The sequence below is a fragment of the Penicillium crustosum genome (assembly GCF_028827405.1).
Source record: "Penicillium crustosum strain IBT 35664 chromosome Unknown utg000002l_segment0_segment0, whole genome shotgun sequence".
NCBI lineage: Eukaryota > Fungi > Ascomycota > Eurotiomycetes > Eurotiales > Aspergillaceae > Penicillium > Penicillium crustosum.
The window spans coordinates 5,930,606-5,948,428 of NW_026623123.1; the positions used below are offsets into that span (position 1 = coordinate 5,930,606).

A 17,823-nucleotide genomic window follows, 5' to 3' on the forward strand; every position below is an offset into this window, starting at 1 on the left:
CGGCAAACTGGCTAAGTCATGAGCACTGCACAAGGCAGGACATGATTCTATTCCCAGTAAGCCTACGTAGAAACTTAACCTTAATTGGAATAAAAGGAGTGGGCGCTTTATGGAAGCAGCAACCACCGAGAGTAAGTGAATCCATGCCTTCAGACTTGCCAGAGCTTCTTGGTACTCTACCACGGCGAGGGTATAAATCTAGTGTCTGAGACGAAAGGAGGCCATTTCAAACGTATTTTGTTTTATTTTTGACAGTTCAACTCTAATTTTGTATATTAAACTTCAACATTTGCATGAGAACAATTGCACAGATCTATATCACAACACTGATACCCTCCTTTGCCAAAAAAAAAGAAGTCAATGGCTCAAGGGATAATCTTGGCCTGTCTGTATCTGTCAAATGCTTTGTGATAGCTGTCGACAGTATCAATGATTTCATGGAATCCAAGACTCCGAGCAGCGCTCAGATCATACTGGCGATCAAAGTCCGACTCCGCCACCAGCGCTTCCAGGAAATCCCAGCTCGTGCCCTCAAATGTACCCTCCCTCAACTGGAATTCCTCAGCCCATCGCTGACAATGGGCACAGTGATCCTTGATCCAACGAGATACGCTGAAAGTGTGACCAGGCTTAGGCGATACTCCTTCAAGCCCAAAATACTCGCAAATGCCACTCCACTTGGACTCCCACGATGTGCATTCATCCGAGCAACCGATGTTGTATGCGTGACCATTCGTCTTTTCGGCATTCAAACCGACAAATATTGTGAAGCGAGTCAGAATATCCTGGCTTGTATCCGTGTGTTTGGCTTTGAAACTCGCCAAGTCACCCGGGAATGGCACCTTCGCTCCATCTCCATGAACGTAACGGTAGAGCGAAAGGAACACCGCGAGAGCCTGCGCAATTCCCATGGCATTGTTCTGGGGCACGAAGCCAACGATAGCGTCGGGTCGGATGTCAGCCCATTTCCAGGACTTTCCCTTGCTTCGCTCGGTCATCAGGTCGATTTGTGCATAGTAGAAGATTTCGTTGGCGAGCGGCTGCGGAATCCGAGGAAAGCTCTCTTTGAAAGGCGGGTTGAGACTAACGTCCTTTGGGAATTGGACTCCGTAGTACTTTCCTCCGGTTTGAAGCGTGACGAACTGGAGGTTGGGGCAGCAGGCATCGACTGCTTCGATCAGGTTCGAAAGCAGCCTGGTGTTGAGACGCTTGATGTCTTGCAGGTTCTCACAGTCTTTGACGGAATAAGCGGCGAAATAGACGTGAGTAATCTATCATAGCTCATATTAGCGATGGTATACCTGGCGCAAGATTTTACATGCACTCACCAGCTCAATTTGAGGGATTGCCTTGAGAAATGCGACCACAGCCTCCGTGTGTGGGGGTGTTCAGGTTGAGACCCGAGACCAGGCGTAGACGGACTTCGTCTGGAAGCAGCGCCTGTGCCTTATTCATGGGCCGGCTGGTGAGACCAGTGATACTCGTCCAGTAGTCCGCAGTCGGATAGGACAGCAGATTTTGGAGAAGACCATACCCGGTAATTCCAGATGCGCCGACAACAAGCGCATGTTTCTGAATGCTAGTCATCCTCACGGTGATTCCTTTGGAGACTTGAATTGTTCCAAATCAAATTATTGTAAAGTGGCACCTCAATAACAGGTTGTGGTCTTTGTATCAACTCTCCGGCTCGGGTTGAAATTTAAGGAGAGACTTGCAGATTTTCACCCCAGAAACCATGCCCGTGGGGTCGCACAACTAGCTTCCCTTCCCCCATGAAGCTTGTAATCAACCTGCTTGGCCAAGATTGCTTGGTAAGATCTTGGTTACAAATCGAATGTTAGTCCTGGATAACCCTAAGTCTGCCCACATCGGTCCCATTTCCTATTTAGGAAGGTCGCGACGCGTACCGCATGAAGAAAAGATGAGGATCCCAGGACAGCGAAGACCAGGCAGGCTGAGCCTTGAGTATGTCATAGATGTAACCCACGATGTACCCCGCGATGTCTGGGAGGAAGCGAATACCGTCGTTGGATTGGGAAGGCCGCCTGTGCTGTCATAGCCGAATGGTCCCTCGGCAATCGTCGAAAATTTCGCTAAGATTGATGTCGCTTTCTATTAATTCGAGTCATCAGCCCTCAATATACTGACTGTTCAACCTGACTACTATTCTAGGGTAAATTTGCGCGACCAGCATAACAATGTCACCTTCATTACAATTTCAAAACGGCTTGCCTTGTTTGGCAGATCATACCAATGGCACGGATGCTACTTCACCCCGCCTGCGAGGCAAGGTCATTGTTGTCACAGGTTAGAGCCCACTGTGCGCTCTTCATCTATCTTGGTTGCATAAAGAACTAACAGAACGTTCCAGGAGGTGCGGCTGGTATTGGGCAGGACTTGGCCCAAAGCATTGCGGAGGCTGGGGGCGACGTTGCTATTTTGGATATAGCAGAAGGATCATCCTGCAACCTGGTGAAACTCGCGAATTCTTTCGGGATTAGAGCGAAGTATTATCGGTATGTTCATGTTCTGCGCGAGAACAGTCCTTGCTGTAGTGGCCAAACTGACAAATAAATCAGGACCGATGTTAGCGACAAGGACAAACTTGAGCAGACATTCAATGAGATTGTCCATGACTTTGGTCACATTGATGGCTGGTCAGTAGCTTTCAGTTCCTATACGCGAGGCTTCAACTAACAGACTGCCTATAAAGTGTGACAGCTGCTGGAGTCATGGTCATGACAGATTTCCTCGACTACAAGTGGGAGGATGCAGTGAGAACACAAATGATTAACGTCAGTTTTCTCTGCAGTATTCATACCCTGTATATCGAGTGCTGATGTTGAATATAGGTAGTGGGAACTTTCATGACGGCCCAGCTCGCAGCCAAACAAATGAGACTGCAAGGAAGTGGAGGCAGCATTGTGATGATTGCCTCAGTAGCAGCTCACCTGAGCTCACCTGCACTGCCGATCTCTGCATACACTGCATCGAAAGGTGCTGTCAAAGCATTGTCGCATGCTCTCACAGTGGAACTTGGACCGATGGGGATCCGAGTCAATACTATTTCTCCCGGGTAAGTTGCTCATTCGATCAGATTCGTTGTAGCAAGATACCAATCAATCTTCCCATCGCATAGGTATATCAGAACAAGCATGACCGGAAAGGTCACAGTTGAGAACCCAGAGCTTGCCTCACGCTTCAGCTATGAGCCTCCCCTCGGTCGGATGGGAGAGACTCGTGATCTCACAGGGGCTGTTAACTTCCTCCTGTCCGAGTCGTCAGCTTACATCTCTGGTAGCGACATTCTGATCACAGGCGGATTACATGCTGGCCGATATGCGAAAGATCGAGAGCCTCCTGTGTCTCAATGAGAAATTGCCATATCCTGTACAGTTATCCCACATACTCGAAGAATCAATACTCAGATATGGCGGTATAGTCCTTGAACTTGCAAAAACCTGAACTCTCTCATGTGTTGATTTGTAAAACAAACTTCACATCCAAAAGTTATTAACAGTTTTAGTGTTAGACAATCCATTTCTTTATTAGTCGTCCTCTACACTCCCCAGTTACGTTATAGCGCAGTATTTGAGCAATTTGAATCTACAGAAGATAAAGCTATGAATTAAGCTGGGCAAGTAAGTTATCAATGCCCAGAACCATATATCGTGGCGTGAATACATAATTCCACCCATCGTCCCATAAAAAAAAGGCTGGAATTTCAATGTGATAACTCAATTCTGGTAAAATGTCTGTAATTAATTGCGCCATGATGGAGATGGCTATTTTGCCACCCTATCAGCATTATCGTTCTACTATCGACTCCTGGGAATACTTTGCCTTCTCGGTCCCGCCATTTCCTAACCAGGGTCTGAAGGACTACCGGAGCCAGGAGTTTTCGTTCAGTCTACTTAGAGATCCCCAACATGTCCTAGCAAGAGGCTAGTAGAGATGATCGTCAAAATGTGGAGAAAGAGAACCGCTTCTCTGCTAATAAGCGCATGCACCTAGAGTTCTATAAGCAATCGGATTTTCTTCATGGGGCTCTAGATAGAAGAGCCGAAATACCATATTTTGCCATGAAGATGTAATTCAAAGGGCTATGATAGGCCGGCAATATTTGAAATAACCAAGGTTTGAGGTTTGGGAGAATCAATTCATTCGATATAACTAGCTTTCATCCTCCCAATCTTCCATTTCGAAGGACGTCATATGCTTTAGAGGACGTGAGAGCTTCAGCCAAAGTTCGTTCTCCGGATCATCATCTTCAATATACAAGTAGCCAGTATCCGCGCTATCGTTGTAGATTCCGCTGGATTCGTCTTCAATCTTCTGCGCAGTTTCAGATGACAGCCACATGTATCTCTCCACAACTCCCGGGTCAGCCGGCTGACCGCCATATATACCAGGAGAGCCCCATTCGTCTCTGGGATGCTGTCCCCAAGGAACAACCATATCAGAAAATTGGATAGAAGAATGAGCAAAAGAATCTCTGGGCTCCAAATCAAGCTGTAAACTTGCTTCTATAGTGGTATCGTAAGGGCTAAACTCTGAGATTTCTCTGCTTCTAATAGAACGCTCTCTGGCAAATTCCTCTAGATATTTGAGGTAGAACGGGTTTCTGCTCTGTTTAGCAGCCTCGAAGAAGGACTCGCGTGGAGGGGGCTTCAACGACCTGAAAAGCGATTTGTAGTCACAAAGTATGGTGGTGATCGCAATTTGGTGTCTCATAGACGGACACTTGCTAGCCAGCTCACGTAAAGTATTCTCATGAGGCCTTACCGGCCATCAGATAAGCCAAGGGAGGCAGTCAGAGTCATCGTCAAGGTCAGAGATATCATTATTCATGATTTTGCGAGCATTTATCGCAGTGCGAATCTCACGACACTCGCGCTCATTGCCTTCGCTAAGCAATTTACCTGGGAGAATGATTCGCCTAGAGTTAGTTCCTAGCTGATAGGCCCACCATCGGGCAAAACTTGTATGGTGATAAATCCCACGAAGAATACAATTGTATTCAGTTTCCGTTCTGAGCCTCCGTGGGTGCATCAACCGTGCGTATCTATCCACGTTACCCTCCCATGCAGCCATTCGCGTTGGAAGGAATTTGTCAAGAACTGGAAGATCAGGCGGAAGAGGCATCCACAAATGCTCCGAGTCTCCTGGGCCGAGTTTCGCACCTGGGCCGAGTATCGCATCGCGATCTACTTTGCTGATTTTTTCTTTCAACCCAATATATCCATCTTCCTCAATGTCAATATCATCCGCAGTTGTATCTGGCAAGTTCTTAGGAGGAGGAACACGCCGGCCTAAAGCCCGTCGGGGCTTCATATTACCGTTTAGAAACGCGGGTGTCTGTGGGTTTTTAAGATTAACCGTTCGAGTGAAATCATCCCTAACAGCCCATCTTTGAGGGGCCGACATAATGATTTTGTAGATGTCGGCGTCTTCGGCAGCATTGCGGGCTTCTTCAGCAATAGATACGCCTGGCAGAAGATCCAATTCTTTGTAAAGATCTGTATACCAAGCAGCAGCACATGCGCGGCCGACTTGATAGCGCATCGATGGATACCGACGGGCAAGCTCGCGGTAGGTTTCTTCCGATGCAGGTTCTGGATACCAAATGCAGTATGGTTCAGTGGCAGGATCTTGCATTTCGGGGATGATATTACTCATTATCAGGCGAGCATTGCGGGCGCGAGAAAACTGATGAGCCTGGCTATCGTCGCCGGAGCATAGCTCAATGATTGCTGCTGATAGTTGTCCGAAGGGGGATGAAAGAAAGAAGGGGAAAAGCATATTCTTGAAAAAGCGGAACGTGCTTGTCCCGCAGGGATTTATGGGCTAGGCCGACAGTAAAATTGGTACTTGAAGCGCTTTATGAGACTTTATCTCCCTCAGATTTCTGGTATTTAATTCTTCGTCTTATTTGTCACGTAAATCAGGTTGGTTTCCGGCCCCCAGTGCCGCATACCCTACGCTATACCGTAAACTTACAAACCGGTACCTGAGGTGGGCTGTACAGTATGTGATTTGCCGACCTATACTGTGTTCAGCTTCGTATTAAATTGTGACTGGTCTGAGCCCGGACTGAAATCGGCTCAGTGAGCCTGACTCTGGGCGCCCTCATAAAAGCGGCGGCAGCTAAGAGCCTAAGATAGCACCCGGCAGAGGAAATCAAGTACGTATAGCTACCTATGTACCAGATTTCCTATGCCATGACTTGGCATTCCTTTTACTTTTTAGTGAGCAACCTCTCGCCGCTTTTAATCACTGATCCACTCACTGAGCCCTCTGACTTGCTCACTGAGTACACCCCAAGCATAAGGGCACCTCAATAAAACGCAGTACCCTAGCCCCATCCACGTGGAACTCTTTTTGTCTGGATTAGCCCCATTGTCCCATCTAAAGGAAGTGGCATCAACAACCTGATGTTTTATTTTAGCAGTCATTGTGCCTCGGTGAAGCTTGATGGTTGATCAACCTATTAGATCATCTGTATGCTCCTAGGAACCATTGCGTACTGATCTCCACGTCCCATAGAGGAGCTAGTCTAAGAGATATCATATGAACATACCGGAAGACCGTAAGTCTTCCTTGGGTATCTTCTTTCTATATTAAGTATACGTACCGGAACGCATTTAGTTAAACCCTAATCTCTACGGTTTACAATTTCTTAGAAGAGATTGCTCCTAGGAACTTACCGGATGATTAATTGGTTGGTTTATAGACTGTTCTAGGAGGGGAAGCCGCTGGATGAATCGAATTGGACGCCGAACTTAGAAGCCGTGCGAGCCTCGATACGATTCGCGATCGCTACGGGCCGACTCGACGCTACCTAGCCACGTTGGCTAACACAATGACACCTTCCCCTATACCAACCTACACCTACCACCTTGTGCCAAAAATGATGGACGCGCTTCAACTGCCGAAGATAGGATATTGAACACTTGAAGAAGCGCCTTCAAGTCAGTCTACTAACAAAATCACTAACCCATAAGGATCCATCCCTATGATATTGACCGCTGAGAGGACATAGACTAAAAGTAACCATGCATGGGCTCGAAGGAGATACGGCAGATGTACATTGTGTGTATGTGTGTGTGTGTGTGTGTGTGTGTGTGTGTGTGTGTGTGTGTAAATTGGCGGGATCTGCAGTGGAATGAATACAATGGGTTCTCGTACATTAAATTCTTTGTTTGGGATCTCATACCTCTATCCTGAGTTGTTTTCGTAGGGCAGACCAGCTTCTCTTCGAATTGCCCCATACATAGCTGTTATGTCACCTTCCCCCAAGGTGTACTCTTCAACTTCTTTCAAGTAATGCTCAGCGAGTTCAACGCTCTTCATGCTCACTCCGACACGCTGAGCAATATCTAATACATGGCGAGCATCCTTACGCGCCAGACTGGCCGCGAACGGAGGATCCTTCTTCTGGTAATAGTCGCCCGATTTCATACGTAAAGCATAAGCTGGCAACACTCCAGGGAGCATAAGCTTGAGCCACTGTATCAGTGGATCGGTACCAACACCCGACTTCTCAGCCAAGACCATACCCTCTCCCAGCTTTTCGACAAAGCTCAGAACAAATGAATTTCCTAGCAATTTCATTTTAGATGCTTGGCCAACATCGTCGCCAATGAATTCAATATTAGCTCGCCCCATCACACCTGCCGTATACGGTTTCACTCTTTGGACATTCTCGTAGGTTCCGGCAATAACGCAAATCAATTGTCCCGACTCTGCAAAAGAAGGCGGTCCGAAAACAGGACATGCAACAAATGAAGCACCATGGGTACTGAATATATCCCTGACTTTGCGGGTAGTACTTGGATGAATAGTAGAACAATCAACAAAAATCTTGCCCTCAATCGCACCACTTTCCGCCGAAGCCAAAGCGATATTTTCAACGGCATTGTCATCGCTGAGACATGTAAAGATAAGATCCGCGGACTGAACGGCTTCGGCAAGAGTGTTTGCCACCTGACAGCCGTTGCCACCTAGGGAGTCCACGAATTCATGGGCTCGGGCAATGGTCCTGTTGTGGACCAGGAGGGGCGGGAGGAATGGCGACTTCTGGATGATGTTCTTACACATCCCCTAAAACTCATTCTCGTTAATACATTTGCTTCAATCACCTCTTCTGATTACCTACACGGCCCATATTCCCCAATCCTATCCAGGCGAGCTTTCTTGGCACCATGGCTTTTTTTTCTTTCGGGGACTTGACGGAATTGACACCTTTGCGACCTGGCAGTACACAACTTGGGGAAGAAGTGGGGAAGAAGTCACTAATAGGGGGGGGATGATCTTATAATCAATCAATGACTGTGTGAATGTAGGTCCTTGCAGTGGCAGTTCAATTGCGTCTGTATGTGACTCTTCTAGGAGCCGACGGGGTAGAGCCGATGGGGTAAAGCCGACGGGGTAGAACCGACGGGTGGTGGTGAGTCTGCCACCTGGACCAGCACGGAAAAATTGAGGAGTACCAGAGAGTATTTAATAGTTCGGACATATCGGCCTCACGAGTACCGCAAATGCACGAGTCTGAGAGTCTTGGGCCGCGTCCTTACTGGTTGGCTTGGAAAGATGTTAATTTCAAGAACTTAAGCCATTGATTGTTGTGCCGCTTCACCCATATATATGCCCATGTTAACCTTCAATATCCATTTACTTGTGATTTTAATCGTTTAATATACATTCTTAGTTGTCCCTCGTGCGATAACTTGCATAGGGATCAACCCTTGCAGTTTTGGCTATCATGATGCGAACACCTGGTAAAAGGAAAGAGATTGGAGGGACGAGTACCTCAAAAAACAAGGGCACGGTGAAAAATGAGGCCCATCAAAAAGTAGGTTGGAAGATAAACAGAACTATGGGGCAAAACGCTCTTCTGGGTATGGACTGAGCATCGACTGGGTGCTCAATAGATGCCTCTGATAAATATCTGAGTAATCAGTGATGACACTGAGCAGCTCAGTGAGTCTGACTCTGAGCGCCCTCATAAAAGCGGCGGCAGCTAAAATAGGAAATCCCCACACAGCATAGGAAAAAATGTTACGTATAGTGTCCTAGGTATGTTGTAGTAAACACGCACTGTATGGACTACTTAGAAAATCCAATAGTTTACCCAAACAGGTGCCATTCAGATTCAGTGATCAGTCAAGATTAGACTACCATGTAGGGAGGAAGATGCCGACAAACTTCGCATATAAGCTCAGAATGCCTATCCATGGATGGTAGTTCATAATGACCACCCATACCGAAATGTATCATCATACCAAGGTAAATGTGGGTTATTGCATGATGATCAGCTCTACATCTTTCAAATATGAATGACTGTGATACCTGCCAGCAATACCTTCCTTGAAACGCATCCACCACATCCCACGGGTTTTCACAAGTATGTCGTTGTCCAATCCTGCTCCATCGGAGCCCACGACAATCGCGGCAATCGAAGCGGCATGCAGAGTTTTTGGATACCTCCATGCAAACCCTCCGCAGCCCCTCAAGATCTGGCCCGATGAGTTGGAACTGATTTATTTCATCATCATGAATTACTCGAAACCAGGACAAACCATCACTACTAGTAGCAGCTCTGGCGTGTCTATTTCCATCCCTCAAAACCTTTCGCCGACCCAATTCCCTTTCCCGAAGACATGGTTGACCCATAAAGGACGAGCGCAAAGGGCAGCGAAGGTCTTTCTCATAGACGCCAAGCGGATCTTCCTCATGACAGATGCTTTTCAGGATTGGAAGAGGCAGCTATTCACAACATCAATACTCGATCTGCCTAACGAGTTGTTGCAGCTCATTGCAGCTCAGCTACCGACAAAGTCTCTCGCTAGACTCTCTCAATTGAATCGCCGTCTCTTCAACGTGATAGGCTTTGAGCTCTGGGGACTGGATAGGACGCTCGGGGCACTGACATGGAGCTTGGTCCATTGTCAGTTGACAGCCTACAAAAAAGCAGTCGAAGAACTCTCGAAGATCCCTGAAAGTATGGATAATGAGTCCACGTGGAAATTGTTTCCTGTGATAGGCCCCCACAATATCCATATGTTGGAGGGTATGGCTTTGAAAGATGGTTTCATTGGGCAATTGTATCGTCAATTCCTCATGGACACGCTGTCGCATAATCTAGTATTGACGAAGCCCAAACATCTATCTGTTGAGGAGGTCCTCAAACTAGGGGCTGATCCGAATGGCCTCAGTGATGACCCCCACCTTTGCGAATTGGAACTTGGGCATATTCCAATAATGTTCATTGCCATCTGTGGTTCCCGTGATCACTGTGCTGACTTTCTAGAGCACGAGGAATGTCCGCACGAATTTTACGATTTTTCAAAGCCAACAGGAAACGTCAACAATGTTCGCCTTTTTCTCAAATACGGGGCTGATCCAAATTCCCACATGTCCGACAAAACATCGGCACTTCATATGGCAGTCTCCTTGTGCAAGTTCATGGGAAAGTCAGAGATGGTGAAAGAATTGATCAAATATGGCGCCAATGCAAACGCAATTGGCCCCCAGGGGAAAACTCCTCTTCACTTGGCAGTTAGTCCAAATAATTGTTTTGACTTCCACGATCCCTGCAAAGACACAATCAATGCCCTTCTTCAAGCCCCGGGTATTGACCTTGACCCGCGTGATGAGAATGGCCGTACGCCCTTGAGCATTGCTGCCGGCCTTGACAGTGCCGTCTCTGTTTGGTTTGTGGAAAGAGTGTTCAAAAAGCACAATGTTGATATCAATTCCCAAGATATTCATGGGAAGACGGTATTATACCATTCAGTGGAGAGCGGAAACATAAAAGCTACCAAGCTGCTGCTGTCACGGCGTGGCATTGACCCAAATCTCAATACTAAATACTTGCCCTTGTTTTTCGCCGTTTCGAATGGAATGACAACGATGGTGGAGAGTTTGCTAAGCAAAAAGGCAACCAACCCGAACTGGAAAAACAACAATGGGCGTCTCGCTCTGACGTTGCAAACTTCAAAAAATATAATCAAGCTGCTTATCGAAGCTGGTGCTGAGCTGGACATTCGAGATAGCACGGGTCTGACTGCACGAGAAACGATCTCCCAGGCGGGCATCAATATTGAGCAGCTAATGCGCCCAAGCAGAAAAAGAAAAAGGTAGATTGGCAATATTAGCCAAATTCGTACCCCTTGTCATTGCTATATTGATCTAGGACCGGGGTTCTAGGTGCTAGATGGTTGCTGGAATCGTTTATGTTTAATTTCTCAATTTTATCTTTCGAAGTTCAAAGTTATACACAAGAAGCTCCATTTCACAATTTAAGCCTTTCTTTTTCGTCCTCTTCTGCTGTCTACCTATAATCCTTGAGAAGGGGGGCAACCTATACAGAAAGAGGACATCTAAAAAGACCACCAAAAAGCATATGACAAGGTCATATAAGAGACCGTCTATGTTTGTTCAGTATCATCAGAGAAACAAGCATACGAATTACCAATTAATCATAGATCTTTCTCTGGTGTTCTCTTTATTACAGGCTCATTACGACCACTATCTCTTTATAGAGTTCAGGCAAAATCGTATTTAGTCCTTCCCTACGCCGACAGTCTTGACAACCCCCAGAAGTAGTATCTAGCAACATGAAAACATCAAATATCGCGATTCTTCCGAAACCCCCCAAAAAAGCTATTCGTTTGGCCCAGCTTCTCGAAGCCTTCTTTCAAACTGAGAAATCGTGGACTGGTCTTTTGATTACATTTATTGCGCAGAACTATGACACGGGGTCTACTCCCACAAAATCAGCCACTCGGTTGGACAATAACCTTACCTATTATCCTATTATATGGACATACAAGAAGCACCGAGTGGAAAAAGCGATTCAAAAACGGTTGATTTAGCCTCACCGCTACTGGAGCGAAGTTGGAGATCACAACTTGGGGCGAAATCAATCCTTGACCTACCCGTCGAGCTGATCTGGCTTATTGAGCGCAATAGTATATCTAAGTTAAAGGTTGCAGCTTTACGGCACAGTCTCTAGATGATGTTATATATGACAATAGGGATCTGATAGCCACTTGCTTGTCCTCTTGATTCGCTTTGTCGACGGAGACCTGGATGTGGACATTGAAACTGCCGTACATCAATGCATTCACTTCACTAAGCTGGCTGATCTCTGTTCAATATAAGCCAAAGTAATATGGCATAGGAGCAACCTTGGAAGTGCTGAAGATGGTCTCATCTATCCGCTATTAAGGATAGTCCAGCTCGAAAAGCTTGTCTTCCACTTGGAACTTAATTTTGATGTTGGGGTCTTCAGTCAGAAATTGTGGTATGTAGGGAATTCATACTCAAAAAGATATTGATTTAAACACAGACAATGAGACAACAGGGAGCAAATCCTCTGGTAACATGCTTGATGTATACCGTATGATCACTAAGTGCTGCTACCGTGGGGCGAGGGGCCCTATAGGCTGCTGAGTCAGCAGACACAGGCCACCTGGGCAGAAAAATACCAATCCAAAGGTGTGAGTGCTTTGACTGTGAATAATAAATAAAGCAGTTAATTCTCACCAGATCCCTATATAAAAGGGATCGTCGTCAAGGTGAATTCTCTCAGGTCGACCCTATTGCGGGCCCGACTGACAGCCCCGCGGGTCCAATCGTTGACACAGATCCGTGCCCCTCCTCGATTTTCTCTTCTTCCACTCCCAACCCCTCCACGAACATACACCATGGCGACGGCAGCAGCTCCCGAGACCTCTCTCCTCTCTCTTCTCTATCGGTCGTATCCCACCGTAATCTCTTCCGATTCGACCGAGCCCGACTACCTCCACGCCTCAGCCAAGATCTTCCCTCGGGTCACCTTCAATGAGGCAGAGGAAGCCGACATCAAGCAATGGCTCAACACCGTCTCCGGCCTGAAGACCTCTCTCGCCAATGACCAAAAGGATGTCACCGCTGGAATCCTCGACCAGCTGAACATCCACCTCGCCACCCGCACCACCCTCCTCGGCGCGAAGCCCTCGGTCGCCGACATTGCCATCTACGCTGTCCTGGCCCCCATCGTTGAGAAATGGACCCCTGAAGAGCGCACTGGAGAAAAGGGCTACCACCACATCGTGCGTCATGTCGACTTCGTGCAGAACGGCCGCCTCTTCTCGCTCCAGATCCCCGAGGAGGAGAAGATCGCCATCGACCTGAACGACGTCAAGTTCGTGCCCAAGCCCGTCGACCCTAAGGAGGAGAAAGAGCGCAAGAAGCGCGAGAAAGCCAGCGCCCAAAACCCCGACGCCAACAACGAGTCCAAGCCCCTCGTTGTCGGCCAAGGCAAGGCCGAGCAAGCCGCCAAGGCCCAGACACAGGCCGGCGCCGACGGTGCCCCCGTGAAGACCAACAAGAAGGAAAAGAAGGAGAAGAAAGAGAAGGCTCCCAAGCCCGCTCCCGCCCCCGCGGCGCCCCCTGCCCCATCACTGATTGACCTGCGTGTCGGACACATCCTGCGTGCGATCAACCACCCCAACGCGGACTCGCTGTACGTGTCCACGATCGACTGCGGTGACGCCCCAGGCAGCGACAACACCTCTCTCGATGAGGATACCGGCAAGACCGTGCGAATTGTGTGCTCTGGACTGAACGGACTGATCCCGTTGGAGGAGATGCAGGGCCGCAAGATCGTTGCCGTGTGCAACCTGAAGCCTGTGACCATGCGCGGCGTCAAGTCTTGCGCGATGGTTCTCGCTGCATCCCCGCGTGTTGCCGAAGGCGAGGACTCGCACGCCGGTCCTGTCGAGCTCGTTAACCCTCCTGCTGATGCTCCTGCCGGTGAGCGTATCAGCTTCGAGGGCTGGAATGATGGCCAGCCTGAGAAGCAGCTTAACCCCAAGAAGAAGGTCTGGGAGACTTTCCAGCCGGGTTTCACTACCACTGCGGATCGTGAGGTTGCCTTTGATAGCAGTGCTGTTCCCTCTGTCCACGGACAGGAGGGCAAGCCTGCTCTTGGAAAGCTGGTTGCTGCCTCTGGTGGTGTTTGTACTGTTAAGAGCTTGACTAATGCTACTGTGCGGTAAGGGATGTGAAGGTGTTCGGTATATCTGAAAATAAAACTAAACGCATACCCATGAGAATATGAAGAAATCAAAATTTCCCAAGTTCGTATTATTATTGCATCTTAATGGAATGTATTCCTCTCTGCATCGCTGCCAACACACGAAGTGGGAATATGACTTTGATTTATCTAATCTGTACATCGTCACACAACTTGAGGAGCTGATAGATCTTAGCTTCCTTTGCTTAAGCAGGCGCCGCGAATCCCAGAGAAGGGCCTCGTTGATCAAAGACCACAAACAGTGCCTTCAAAAACACATCGCCATAGATCGCCATGCTTGAGCTTCCACTTGACTGAAGGCCGCCATAACATACTATTAAAAAAAGGTTAGGTCAGAACTCACACTACATAGAAGATTGAACGAAAGACTCACCTGTTTCGCCAGTAGTTGTGTTGGTTCCAACCTCGGACCAATTCATAAACGATCCAGGGATGGTGACCGAATAACTAGGCCCAACCGCAACAGATAGGGTAGGCAAGCTCGAATTACAGGGGAAGATATAGCCGTTGGCATTCTTGGCGTATAACCCACCATGGACTTGCTTATAATAAGCTTCCGCAACCTCGGGGCTCACCATCATGAGCGAGGTGCCAGTGTCGGCAATGGCCTGGGGTGCCTGGGTGATCGGGTGGAAGGAGCCTTCTCCAATGGCGTATTGTGCCGAGTCAAACTCCCAGAATCCATTGGATGAATCCACGCTGACATTGGCCAGGACGCCTTGGTACTTTTTCGGATCGACAGTTCCGAATTCATATTCGCCGACACCGTTGCTGAGCAGTCGAACGGTGAAGACCGGCTCATCGAGGCTGGGAGCGACGTTGTCGAAGAACGTATTCTGTCGCTCTGGCGTGACAGTGTTGATTGAAGAAAAGCCAAGACCGACGAGTCCGTTAGACTTGGTGTCATCGGCGAATGTTTGCGAAATATCCGTCGGAAGGCCAAATGATTGCCCAGCAACTTTGACACCGCCAATCGAGACATCATCCTTACCTACGCCGCCATTGGCATAGGACGAGTCGCCGTACTGGATCTTAAATGTGCTGTTGGGGAGTTCTTCAAAAGTGCTGGATTTGCTCGGTTCGTACACAATTCGGCTGTTTCGTAGTGACTTTGGAAGTTTCGAGCTCAACACCCACCTATATGGCAATTATTAGTTCGGAACATTCTGCTCGAGAGGTGGACCATAGAAAGACATTGCTAACTAGCCAATCTTCCAAAAAGAGAAAAACAAAAAAGCAAAAAGATCACTTACATATCAGCAGAGCCACTATCAAAATTCATATCGAGGGTTTGTCCACCAATATTGACGGGCGAGACAAATTCCACGTCTCCATCAACCGAAGTGGCATCCACGGTGCCCGTCTGGTCAGAATCCACCACATCTTCCTTTGCAATTCTCACAGAGGTGGTAGACTTGGTTTCGAAAGGCTGGAAGTCGATCGCGTCCACCCCATCGAGGGTTGTTGCATCAATTCCGAACTTGCGATATGCCTTTCGCAGTGCCGCAGGTCCGTGGGCAACAACATGGCCATTGCGCTTGACTCTCTCTACCTTGAAGGACCGGCCTTGAAGGTGATTCTGAGGAGCGACGGGCATGGAAAGAGCATTAAAGCTCAACGAAAAGAAGATAGCAAGAAAATGAATGAATTGCATCTTGCCCAAAGCCCCAATTGGGGGATATCAAAATCGAAAAAAGAGAGATTATTAGATCAGGGCCAGCCTGAGAATTTGATATCAACGAACGCAACGGACAACAAACGCAAGAATGAAAGACAAGACAAGACAAGACGAGACGAGGGAAAAAAAAGAAAAGAAGGTAAATTTTCAGCAGCTCCCCAGATCTGTAGGGGCAGGCTTGTTTTGAATGGATAGGAAGACAATGTCAATGTCTCAAAATGAAAGTTAGCAGGCAATAGTCCGGACTAGAATACCTGTATCCAAGAATGGAAAAGAAAGAGAAAAAAAAGAATGCAATGTAGACAATGAAGACAATGTAGACAATGCAAAAAAAAGAAGAGAAGAAAACAATGAGACTAGAAACAAGAACAAGAAGACGAACAATATCAACAAAACCAAAACAAGACAAAGTGAAACTTCATAGGAGGAAAGAACCCTAAGGGCAAGAACAACCCGAAAGCAGTACCTATCGTAGTGCAAGCGTTTGTTTCTTGGTCACTTGGCAGTTCACCTCCACCTATCGGAGGCAAGTGCGCTACACTGTAAATCCCTTGGCCCGAGCTGGGCATGCTTCACAATAGACGCCATCAGTCCAAAGCCAGAGAGCTACGTATACTCCGTGGACCGGGGATGTGTCAGGTCTAGGTAAGGGGCGCGGGAGTAGCGCCGGATAGGATAGAATAGGTCCGTACGGAGTACGGAATACGTAGGTGATATGCTATATATGGAATACCCTGCAACTCCGTAATTTGTCTGTTACGCAACGTCTTAGATAAGTGGGGGGTTTTCCCTGGGCGCGTGGGTTTGATGCCTGAGACGTAAAGGACCTGTTAGTGTCGGGATGTCGTTGGTTGATCCTGAAACAAGGGCTAGCGGGTAGGGATCCAATCATGCAGGCTGCACGACGTACTTGAAACATATCGGAGAGGTTATAAAGATCGCTCATTGTGACATATTAAGTGTGGGTTTCTTTTTTATTTGCTTTAGCTTTTGCTTCCCTGGTTGCCTATTGGAACAATAGCATTGCGTTGTTGATATAGAATAATGGACGGCATATTCGCCTCACATCGATCATCTTGATCTTCGGGCGATCAAACTGTTTAGTGTGAGCAATATATAATGAAGATCTGATTATAAGTTTTAGGTAATTAATATATTTTAAGGGACGTAAGCATTTCTTCAACCCATTTGTCCCCTCTACCATATTCATGGATATATATATTTCCCAAGCATTACTCATGATCTTATCCATCTGCGAAGAAAAGAAAAACAAATTCGAGATCTTCAATCCCTATTAGTCTTGGAATAATTGTCTCCAAACCAATTCAAAGAAACCAGATTGACGTTAATATGAGTGCTGGGCTCAGCCGTGTTTGGCATTGAAATGGCTCGGAGCGCAAGGTCTGGAGATACATCTATATGCCCAGCAGCCAAGAAAGCAAATCTTAACGCTATCTACAACGTGCTAATCTCGCTAAAGTCCCAAGACGATACGAGTAAGGGATGTGACTGAACTTGATAGTGCAAGAATCAATGTAAATCAACATCATACAAGGTCAAAACTCTCCGGGAGTCCCCCCAAAGGGTAAAAAGGAATACACAGGCAAAAGAAGAGATGAAAAGGAGAGTAAAAATGAAAGCATTTTAAGTGCATAATGGTCTAGACTCGCACACCGCGAGAGACCCCCAAGGATATCGAGTTCAAACAGAAACAACTCCGCATCCCATGGTTTCGCTACCAGACCCAACCAGCCACATACCAGTGGCAAGGAAGTGTTGTTCACCAATCCCCAAATTCCATGTACAGAGAAACAATCCGTAAAAGGTGAGAGAAGATAACAAAGCAATAAAAAACAACCCAAGATATTCAACAGTGCCCAAGCAATGCAGACGTGTATCGTTTCCGCCTCTAGATCCTTGAAAATGATATCCATTCCCGCCCCGGTAAAACAAAAACCCAAACAAAGAGATCATAGAAAGAAAATAAAAAATAGTGCCACAGCGTAGGTGTATCTGGCAAAGTCGTTTGCACGCAAAACCCTCCCAGAAAGAAAAAAGG

General features: G+C 47.3%; 8 protein-coding genes across 8 annotated transcripts; 3 read left to right on the plus strand and 5 right to left on the minus strand.

Annotated features, from left to right (window-relative positions):
• Positions 1-365: 365 nt before the first annotated feature.
• Positions 366-1,587, minus strand: N7487_005747 (SDR family oxidoreductase; the record flags this gene model as incomplete). Its single annotated transcript, XM_056873494.1, has 3 exons — positions 366-1,271; positions 1,329-1,370; positions 1,408-1,587. 3 exons carry the CDS (start codon positions 1,585-1,587, stop codon positions 366-368), a joined length of 1,128 nt encoding a protein of 375 aa, XP_056731214.1.
• A 611-nt stretch (positions 1,588-2,198) lies between these two features.
• N7487_005748 (uncharacterized protein) lies at positions 2,199-3,374 on the plus strand (the record flags this gene model as incomplete). The annotated part of the gene is made up of 6 exons (XM_056873495.1): positions 2,199-2,307; positions 2,372-2,516; positions 2,580-2,657; positions 2,714-2,795; positions 2,853-3,076; positions 3,140-3,374. 6 exons carry the CDS (start codon positions 2,199-2,201, stop codon positions 3,372-3,374), a joined length of 873 nt encoding a protein of 290 aa, XP_056731215.1.
• A 799-nt stretch (positions 3,375-4,173) lies between these two features.
• Positions 4,174-4,458, minus strand: N7487_005749 (uncharacterized protein; the record flags this gene model as incomplete). The annotated part of the gene is made up of 1 exon (XM_056873496.1): positions 4,174-4,458. One exon carries the CDS (start codon positions 4,456-4,458, stop codon positions 4,174-4,176), a length of 285 nt encoding a protein of 94 aa, XP_056731216.1.
• Positions 4,459-4,791: 333 nt separating this feature from the next.
• N7487_005750 (uncharacterized protein) lies at positions 4,792-5,802 on the minus strand (the record flags this gene model as incomplete). Its single annotated transcript, XM_056873497.1, has 1 exon — positions 4,792-5,802. One exon carries the CDS (start codon positions 5,800-5,802, stop codon positions 4,792-4,794), a length of 1,011 nt encoding a protein of 336 aa, XP_056731217.1.
• Positions 5,803-7,218: 1,416 nt separating this feature from the next.
• N7487_005751 (NAD(P)-dependent oxidoreductase) lies at positions 7,219-8,206 on the minus strand (the record flags this gene model as incomplete). Its single annotated transcript, XM_056873498.1, has 2 exons — positions 7,219-8,103; positions 8,159-8,206. 2 exons carry the CDS (start codon positions 8,204-8,206, stop codon positions 7,219-7,221), a joined length of 933 nt encoding a protein of 310 aa, XP_056731218.1.
• Positions 8,207-9,408: 1,202 nt separating this feature from the next.
• Positions 9,409-11,145, plus strand: N7487_005752 (uncharacterized protein; the record flags this gene model as incomplete). Its single annotated transcript, XM_056873499.1, has 1 exon — positions 9,409-11,145. One exon carries the CDS (start codon positions 9,409-9,411, stop codon positions 11,143-11,145), a length of 1,737 nt encoding a protein of 578 aa, XP_056731219.1.
• A 1,568-nt stretch (positions 11,146-12,713) lies between these two features.
• N7487_005753 (putative cofactor for methionyl- and glutamyl-tRNA synthetases) lies at positions 12,714-14,048 on the plus strand (the record flags this gene model as incomplete). The annotated part of the gene is made up of 1 exon (XM_056873500.1): positions 12,714-14,048. One exon carries the CDS (start codon positions 12,714-12,716, stop codon positions 14,046-14,048), a length of 1,335 nt encoding a protein of 444 aa, XP_056731220.1.
• A 149-nt stretch (positions 14,049-14,197) lies between these two features.
• Positions 14,198-15,740, minus strand: N7487_005754 (pepsin-like aspartic protease; the record flags this gene model as incomplete). The annotated part of the gene is made up of 3 exons (XM_056873501.1): positions 14,198-14,399; positions 14,460-15,223; positions 15,340-15,740. The coding sequence occupies 3 exons, from the start codon at positions 15,738-15,740 to the stop codon at positions 14,272-14,274; spliced, it is 1,293 nt and encodes a 430-aa protein (XP_056731221.1). The 3' UTR covers positions 14,198-14,271.
• Between the last annotated feature and the right edge of the window lie 2,083 nt (positions 15,741-17,823).